This window comes from Triticum aestivum, chromosome 5B, assembly GCF_018294505.1.
Source record: "Triticum aestivum cultivar Chinese Spring chromosome 5B, IWGSC CS RefSeq v2.1, whole genome shotgun sequence".
NCBI lineage: Eukaryota > Viridiplantae > Streptophyta > Magnoliopsida > Poales > Poaceae > Triticum > Triticum aestivum.
Window position 1 is genome coordinate 433,923,254 of NC_057807.1, and position 9,391 is coordinate 433,932,644.

Sequence of the window (9,391 nt, forward strand, 5' to 3'; positions counted from 1 at the left end):
TTCAAGCCTAAACCGTAATTATTTTAAAACGCCTATTCAACCCCCCCCTCTAGGCGACATCCACGATCTTTCAGGTGAACTCCATATTGATTACGCCGACGACCAAGGCATATGTGGCCCATTCTTCAGTTGTCTGTGGGTCCTTGGCCCGACCCATGAACGACAAGATGACGTGGTGTGCACCCCCCTAATAGAATCTAGGACACTGTTAGTAGCCCCTAAACTAGTCTTCAAGCCGAGGAAATTGGCTCCTTTCTCGGGATAACTTTAGTATCTTGGTCTTCGTCTTCATAGGCGAGTTCCACCTTCTACGTCGGCTCCTGAATCTAAGGATATACTCATATCCGATGTCTTCTTTAGCATTTTCTTTGATCACAACCATCTGTTTATATAATGATTTGCTCCAGGCCATAAGGGATATCTTTTAGCCAAGCCCTTTTTGGCATAACTTATTTTTCAACGGGTCTGAAGTCCCCTTTAGCTTAGCCGCGAAGTCTTGCCACCATGTGGGCTCAATTGACTGGGTCAAACCCTGACAACTTTCAGCCAAGAAACCAAATCATCACCTCTTAACACAGAGTAGAATCGTCTCATCAATAGTTATTACTAGGCATATCATGGCCCAGGGACTTTTTCATTGGCGTGTCTTATCAACAAAGAGATCGTGCTCCGGATTTTTAGCGATATCATCATCGAAAATGCCTTAATACTTTCGCGCATTTCATGATGTGTCGGGAAATGGTGTTTTACTATACGGTGTTGCATGATGACCCACAAGTATAGGGTATATATCGTAGTCCTTTCGATAAGTAAGCGTGTCGAACCCAACGAGGAGCAGAAGGAAATGACAAGCGATTTTCAGCAAGGTATTCTCTGCAAGCACTGAAATTATCGGTAACAATAGTTGTGTGATAAGATAATTCGTAACGGGTAACAAGTAACAAAAGTAAACAAGGTGCAGCAAGGTGGCCCAATCCTTTTTGTAGTAAAGGACAAGCCTGGACGAACTCTTATATAAAACAAAGCGCTCCCGAGGACACATGGGAATTGTAATCAAGTTAGTTTTCATCATGCTCATAGGATTTGCGTTTTTGTTACATTGATAATTTGATATGTGGGTGGGCCGGTGCTTGGGTGCTGCCCTTCCTTGGACAAGCCTCTCACTTATGATTAACCTCTCTGCAAGCATCCTTAACTATGAAAGAAGAATTAAGATAAATCTAACCATAGCATGAAACATATGGATCCAAATCAGCCCCTTACGAAGCAACACATAAACTAGGGTTTAAGCTTGTCACTCTAGCAACCCATCATCTACTTATTACTTCCCAATGCCTTCCCCTAGGCTCAAACAATGGTGAAGTGTCATGTAGTCGACGTTCACATAAAACCACTAGAGGAAAGACAACATACTCATCAAAATATCAAACAAATACCAAATTCACATGATTACTTATAACAAGACTTCTCCATGTCCTCGGGAACAAACATAAATACTCACAAAAGCATATTCATGTTCATAATCAGAGGAGTATTAATTATCATTAAGGATCTGAAAATATGATCTTCCACCGAATAAACCAACTAGCATCAACTACAAGGAGTAATCAACACTACTAGCAACCCACATGTACCAATTTGAGGTTTTGAGACAAAGATCGGATACAAGAGATGAACTAGGGTTTGAGAGGAGATGGTGCTGGTGAAGATGTTGATGGATATTGACCCCCTCTTGATGAGAGGATCGTTGGTGATGACGATGGCGATAATCTCCCCCTCCCGGAGGAAGTTTCCCCGATAGAACAGCTCCGCCGGAGCCCTAGATTGGTTCTGCCCAAGTTCCGCGTTGAGACGGCGGCGCTTCATCCCGAAAGCTTCCTTCTGATTTTTCCAGGTCAAAAGACAACATATAGCAGAAGATGGGAGTCGGGGGCCTGCCAGATGGCCCACAAGACCGGAGGGTGCCCCCAGGGGGTATGGCGTGCCCTCCACCCTTGTGGATGGAAGGTGGCCCCCCTCTGGTGCTTTCTTCGCCCAATAATTTTTTTATATTCCAAAAATATTCTCCGTGAAGTTTCAGGACTTTTGGAGTTGTGCAGAATAAGTCTCTAATATTTGCTCCTTTCCAGTTCGGAATTCCAGCTATCAGCATTCTCCCTCTTCATGTAAACCTTATAAAATAAGAGAGAAAAGGCATAGGTATTGTGATATAATGTGTAATAACATCCCATAATGCAATAAATATCAATATAAAAGCATGATGCAAAATGGATGTATCATTGCAACCCTTGGTTTTTTACCGATCTATAAAAAGGGAAGCACTAAATCAAAATTTACCCATGCTCTCATTCCTTGCTCCCTCGCCAAGAACCTCTGCAGGTTCAAGCGCTTTTGAGATCCGCTTTTCGCTCCCACTCCTCCCCACTTCCTTCCTCCACCGCAAGAGATGGCCGCCAAGCAAAAGGGTGATGTTGCTCCGTCATATGAGGCTGCCAACATGAGGGGGCAGTGGCTACCCTCCAACGTCATCACCGCATGATCACTGAGCTCTAGGCTGATGGGTGTCTTCCTGTAACAGTGAAATGCCGATCTCCCATCTCTTTGCTCTAGGCTGATGGGTCTACTCAGCCTCCGCCATCCCTGTGCCTTGAAATGGGCAATGGGTTGTCTTCATCTCCCACCTCATCCCAGGTCTGGGCTTCCATTTGCACCCCCTTTGTTAGGGGTCTACTGTTTTCTATGGGCTTGAATCCATCATATCTCCGCAAATTCTATTCTCCACATCTCTTCCTTCATAACATCCTATGAAGCCTTTCTCCATGTCGAGCCCCACTGTAGGCTGTGGCTGAAGGTGTTCGGTATTAAGCCGCACAACAACGGCTCCAAGCTTGCTGATTGTGGTGGGGCCATGATCAGCAAGATCCCTGAAGTAGCCTGGCCAAAGGGCACTTTCATCGAGACAGTGAAACTTTGGCAACAAGAGTTTCTGCTAGCTTTGTCAGTTTGTGAAGCAAGTGCATTATAGCTTTATCTTATGAAGATCATATTTTTGCATACCTCAACACCCACTCATAACATGCCTATCCACAAATTTTGATCATGACCCAACCCCCATAGCTCCCTCCATAATTTTTCCAAAGTTTGCATCCACCTGGCCAAAATGTGAAAGAAGTACATTTTGCATCCACCCACTTGAGCTCAAATTTTTTATGGTGGTTAAAAATGACAAAACATCACTGGCACTCCATTTTCATCAATTTTGATCACACCATTTGAGCACACCATCATCCCAAAGTTTATGTACAGAGTTTTACTTTGTACAAGAAGTACTAGCTACACTCATCCAAAAACCTCAATTCTTTCATGCATTTTATCCAACATATAAGACTAGCCTCCACCAAAATTTAGCCTCATTAGCCACACCATATGACCACAGACCCCTCCCAAAGTTTATGTACGAATTGTCAAGTTGTATATGAAGTACCATTTAGGCTCATCTTATTGCCACCAAAATTTACATGCATGTGCATTACCATGTCATATCGCCCTACGCCAAAAATCAGCCCAAATGGCCAAGCCATCTGACCACAGCAATATCACAAAGCTTTTGCACATAATTTAATTTGTATGGCAAATGTCACCTAGACCCATCCACTTTGCCTCAAACTTTGCATACCTAATCATCATCATCCTCTATAACACTAAGCTCCCTAGTTTTAAAGAGCCCACATTTACTTGATGTCTCCAACTAAAAGTGGGTCACCTAATTTTGACCGGGTTAACAATTTCTCAAAGCTCTCACATTCAATTCTTTTATACCATACAATATGCTTTCTGATTTTTAAGGCGTCACAATTAATTGAGGTATTCAATTTAGAATTGCGTCGACCGATTTTGACCGGGTCAACACTTTTTCGAGCTCTCCCATTTAATTATTTTAATTCACTATGTTCCCTAATTTGGAAACTCTTTCATTGAATTGAGATATTCAATTTTGGATTTGGTTTACTATTTTGACCGAGGGGAAAACTGAGCAAAGAGATATATAAATATATTAGAAAAGATTCATTTTCTAATATATTTATATATCTCTTTGCTCCACGACGTGGAGGTCACTTCTACTTCATTTTCTTGTTTAGATTCATTACTTCAGTGATTGAACATGGGCAGATACCTATAAGGACCTCATTTCGGGCCAACGATCTTTCAAATCAATCAGCAGCAACCGGCTTATAAAAACATATCGATCCCGCGCACCCTCCCACCACTTGGAAAGAAGGAAGTCTTTGACTTGTTTTTCTTAAACGAGGCAAAAGACTTGCCATTTTTATTGATTAAGAAGAAGAGAATTGCCCGATTAATTGACAGAAAACTGGGCTAAAACCGATCATCACAACCCACATGACATGGGCACCACCGGTCAACCTGGGCACCGGCATGGAACAAGACACAACGGCACATGCCAATGGATGGCCACACGTGCAAGCAACCGACATCTCCGACTTTGATGACGAGCAACACAAGGAAAATATGCAGGACTTGTGCCGACCATGCCCACTGCAAACGGCCACCGAATGTCTGACATCGTCACCACTGGACACGCTCCAACGCAGCTTCGACTTCAAAGCAACCCAGCAACCACTACCGGGAAGAACCAACTACCGAAGACCAAGCCGCGACCCAACCTCCTCTCAACGCCATCGTCGTTGCCAAATAGAAACCAGCACCCCGCCTCAGCCTCAGCAAACCACGCGGCGAAGATGCCGCCATCGACGGCGAAGATGCCATCATCGTCCAGACTCTCAGTCTTAGCCGGCTCCGAGACGGTGCCCCCAAGGAGAAGAAAGATGCGAAGACGCCTCCATCGCCCGATCTAGCGGATCTGAGGTTTCCCTCCGGAGCCCAAGCCGTGGGGAGAAGGTGGAGCACCTCCACGACGACGCTTCCAAGAAAGACCGCGACACCCGCTGGCGCCGCCGGCGCCGGCTCCGGTGAAGACCGGAGCAAGGATTTCTCCCGGATATGTGCCGACCACCTGCCACCACCGACCGCCGCCCACGAACCACCACCCCTGCCAAGGCCGACTCCAATCTAGCCACGGGACCCCTTGATCCACCGCGTCCAGAAGCGCTTCGCCCCCTGGCCAAAGCCGCCACCACCAAACCCGGGGCCGCCGCCCCGGCAACCACAGCCCACCGCCGCCGACGACATCACCACCAAAGGAGCATGACCAGGCCCATCGGTCCAGAGCCCACATCACCAGATCCAGAGGCAAGGGAGGGCCTGACCGAATCGGAGACCTCGCTCCGGGCCTCGCTGCGAGATGGTCAGCAAACAGAGAAACCGGCGGGAAGCCGCAGCCTCGCGCGACGCACAGTCCTCCGCCGTTAGATGTGGTCGGAGCCACATCGAAGGATGGGGAGGGGGCGCGGTCGCTGGGCCCCAACCACACCGCAAGGCACGGCCACGCCGACGCCGCGCAGCAGCCGCGCGCCGCACCGCCAGCTCAAGCCACCGCCAGGGGAAGCCGCCGTCGCACGGGCTCTAAATCCGCCACCGCCTCCTGTCGTCGTCGGAGGAGAGGAAGAGGAAGGGGAAGACCCAGTCGTCGTCGTCCGCCTCCCGGGCTTAGCCCGGCGGACTCTTTCGGCGACGGCGAGGGGAGGGAGGGGGGCGGCCCGGCAGCGCGGACGAGGGCTCTGCCCGAGTCGCTAGAGAGGCGACGCGGGGGACGAGTGGTAGTACTCCTCATTTTTAAGTCTTTGACTTGTGAGGACACGAGTGCTTGAATTTTACCGGATTTATTTCAGTCTTTTTGATACTACTCCCTTCGTTTCTAAATATAATCCCTTTTAGATATTTAAATACGAACTACATACGTATGTATACGGGCATATTTTAAAGTATAGATTCACTCATTTTATTTTATATGTAGTCCATATTAAAATCTCTAAAAGATCTTATATTTAGGAAGAGAGGAGTATTTCTCTGGTGGTATGACATGCTTCTCAACTCCAGGTGTCTCTCGTAATTTTATTAATCTCAAGTTTACTAGTCAATCTTTCGAAAGTGCTCATAGTGATGTGTGTATGTCAACTTCTGGTCAATACTGTGTTTCCCAAAAGGAACATTTTTAAGAGAAAAAAATGTGTGTCTTATATTTTCGAAACTTCTACGGAAAATAAAAACTACGAAAAAATATATCACATTTCCTGATTTCCATGTGATCGTTGTGCCACTGACTCACGGTTCACAGATGGCACGAGCGCTCGTCCAGGTGGTCGGCTCGCCGCCTCCCCTTCTGCCCCCGCCGCGCCGCGTGTCCCGCCGCTTCTCTTCCTCCTCCTCCTCTGGCTCTGTCCGCCTCTCCGTTGCCGTGATATAGCCACGGGCTTTCTCCGAGAAGAGCGCGTCGCGGGCGAGGCGAGGGGTCGGGGAAGGGAAGGGAAGAGGATGTCGCTGGGGGCGGTGTTCCACGGCGCGCAGCTGATGCTGGATCTGGCGGTGGCCGGGCTGTCGCTGATGTTCGCGCTCGGCCTCTTCGCCGTCGTCACCACCGTGCTCTGCTCCACCGCCTTCCTCCACCACTCCAAGCCCATCGCGTCGTAGCCGCGGGCCGCCTCCCACAAAGTCCACGAACCCCTCGGCACATCCTAATCGTAAGCCTGATTTCTATCCAGAATTTCATCGGTTCATTTCAATTCAAATCCAAGGTTGTGCCGTGGAGTGTAATGCGGTGGAATTGATTTGTTTGCACTGTAGTTTGTGAATTTTGGATGGAATCGAAGAAACAATGTGCTCGCTCGACATGTTCATGCTTCCTGACTGGCTATGTGGATAGGTATGGCCGTATGGACGATGCCACGATGGTTTGAGTAGGAGCACGTCGTCCTACTTGGAATCCATGGAATTGACATTTAGCAGGATTCCCCTAGCATTGTTTTTTTTTCTTCCCTGACCCTTGTCACCACATTTTAGCATTTATAACTAAAAAATGTGCCATGTGAAGTATATTTGCTGAGGATGCATTTTGTGTTTAGTCTCACAAATTAATGTGGCAGGTTAGCTCCCCTCGTTGTCCTAGCCTTGTTGTGATTGATTACTTGTAGAGGGCTCCAAGCTGGAACACCCTGGACTGATATTCCCTGAAGATTGTGCCTGCTGTTTCGTTGTTTCTGAGAATATCTGGTGTGAGATTAGGCATGATAGTAATCTGGGTGATTAGGAATCTTTCTTTTGGGGGCCTTGAGCTGGCTACTGATGGTTTTGAATGAAGTGACTTTTATGTGTTTGGTCAGAAAAAATAGCATCAGAAAGCTACAGCTAAGGTCTTAGGTCTTGTTTGGCCACCCCTGAGTGAAATGACTTAAAGTTAGGGATTTCACAAATCACCATCCTCGCCTACTTTGGATAACTGTAACTTTCACAATGAAACATCAACTCGACGGCCAAAACCATGGTTTTTAACATGCATATCTGCTGTAAGGCCTATCGAAATTGATTGTGCACAGTGCTCACCTTCATCTGAAATAACTCAATCACCTCTTTCGCAGTTTTGCTTTACCCTGTCTTTGCTAGTTCAATCGAACTCTTTAGCATATGTACCAACTGATTAGTGATTAACTGATTACCATTCCCCTTACTATGTTTTTTCATTCTTTTATCTCAGGAATGAGGTTGTTGTTGGGAGGTAATTCCTTCTTTTGCATCATTTGCCCAGCAGAAGGTGCTCCATCTGATGCTACTGCTGCTTTTAGGGAACTACTGTAGACGCAAAGAGTAGGAATTGCACATATCAGGTGATAGTGGAGGCTCTTGTACCTTGTACTACTTGTCTACTTATGCTGTCCTGTAAACAACACTTGTTTGTACAGTAAATCGTTGATTCGTCTTCTTGAAATATTCTGCATCTTATTGTTTATAAATCTACTGTACATTGTCTAATGCTTCTTATATGGAAGGGCCGGATATTCCTAGGTTTCATGTGCAAATGCCGCATCAGTTGTAGTAAGATTGATCTACTATATATGATAGGATTTGCTTTACTCAAGGGTAAGAAAAATGTGTTAAGGAGAATTGTGTAAATCCTATTATTTTTTGCTCTATGGCAGTTCATATAACTGAACTGGTAGACAATACTACTCCCTCCGTCCCAAAATTCTTGTCTTAGATTTGTCTAAATACGGATGTATCTAGTTACGTTTTAGTGTTAGATACATCCGTATCTAGACAAATTTAAGACAAGAATTTTGGGACGGAGGGAGTATATTAGATTGCTCACCAAACGTGAAAAGCTTATTGACAGACACACGATAAAGCAGATTTCTATATACGCCTTTTCTGAATAAATTTTTAACACATGCAGATATTCTGACCTATAAATTTTCGGGGAAAGCAGAAGGCCATTTAACCGAATTATCTTTTTGGGTTGGTGGCCTCAACACCTCATTGGGGAGGTGTATCTGGACAAAGTGATCATTAATGTCTATAGAAACATAGGAGGGCATGCAGTGCTTGAATGTCGATATTAAGAATAGGGCAATGAATAATAATGAAATGGTGACAGATTTGCATAGGAAGAACTAACCTATGGGGTGGCTAACAAATGGACAAAACAATAGAAGGCAATAGCAGGGACCATGACAAGGCCTTCAATTCCTCGTGCCTCTGACATGGATTCTAGCTTGATAAGAAAGGAATAGATGAGCAAGGTTTTTACATCAGTTACCAAAAGAAGCTTGTTCTTGATGAGCTACGTCTTCTATTGTGGCCTCTTTTGCTGCTTTTTTCGTCCCCTTTCTTCACCTTGCCTGCCTTTTTGTTGCTGCCTGTCGGGAACTTGGTAAGTGTCTCAGCTTCTTCATCCTTGCCATGTTCATTGCTGCAACCGTCATTTGTCTGACGATCTTTCTCTTCTTTGCCTTCAAGCACCTTCACTTGAGATGGCCCTGTGGAAGCATCAGACGCCAGGGAATCGTAATCTCCATCGTCATCCGCGTTGTTCTCTTCTTTCCCTTTCCTCCTCTCGGTGATGTAGCCACTGCCATCTTCAACATTGCTCCCTTCACTGCCATTGTCTTTTGCTTCATAGCTGCTCGTGGGGGAGGTCAGGTATATCGTCCACCCGGATTCATTACTGTTGCACTCTTCGCCGCCATCCCCGGTGATCATGGAGGATTCCATGACAGGCGTTCGGAGTGGAAGACCAAAAGAGAGACAAGAATGGCCAAGAACGGAAACAAGGCAGAACAAGGTCGAGGGAGAATTCTGCGAGCACCTACTCTTATGCTTCTCCCGAAATCTGAATATCCTCAACAATGCAGCACTGAAGATGGCACTGTTCTTGCCTACGCCTATTGAGCACCCATAACCCGCAAGAATTCAGAGGGAG

At 46.2% G+C, this 9,391-nt stretch overlaps 1 protein-coding gene and 1 long non-coding RNA gene across 2 annotated transcripts; one reads left to right on the forward strand and one right to left on the reverse strand.

Annotated features, from left to right (window-relative positions):
• Nucleotides 1-6,762: 6,762 nt before the first annotated feature.
• Nucleotides 6,763-7,934, forward strand: LOC123112286 (uncharacterized). Its single transcript, XR_006455333.1, has 2 exons — nt 6,763-6,841; nt 7,670-7,934. It is a non-coding gene; the product is annotated as an uncharacterized lncRNA (long non-coding RNA).
• A 593-nt stretch (nt 7,935-8,527) lies between these two features.
• On the reverse strand, nt 8,528-9,385 carry LOC123112285 (protein SOB FIVE-LIKE 4-like). The gene has a single exon (XM_044533237.1). It carries the CDS (start codon nt 9,181-9,183, stop codon nt 8,725-8,727), a length of 459 nt encoding a protein of 152 aa, XP_044389172.1. The 5' UTR covers nt 9,184-9,385; the 3' UTR covers nt 8,528-8,724.
• Between the last annotated feature and the right edge of the window lie 6 nt (nt 9,386-9,391).

Bases quoted from the DNA above. Each gene is read 5' to 3' on its own strand.
- LOC123112285 (XM_044533237.1), bottom strand. From the start codon at position 9,183: ATGGAATCCTCCATGATCACCGGGGATGGCGGCGAAGAGTGCAACAGT.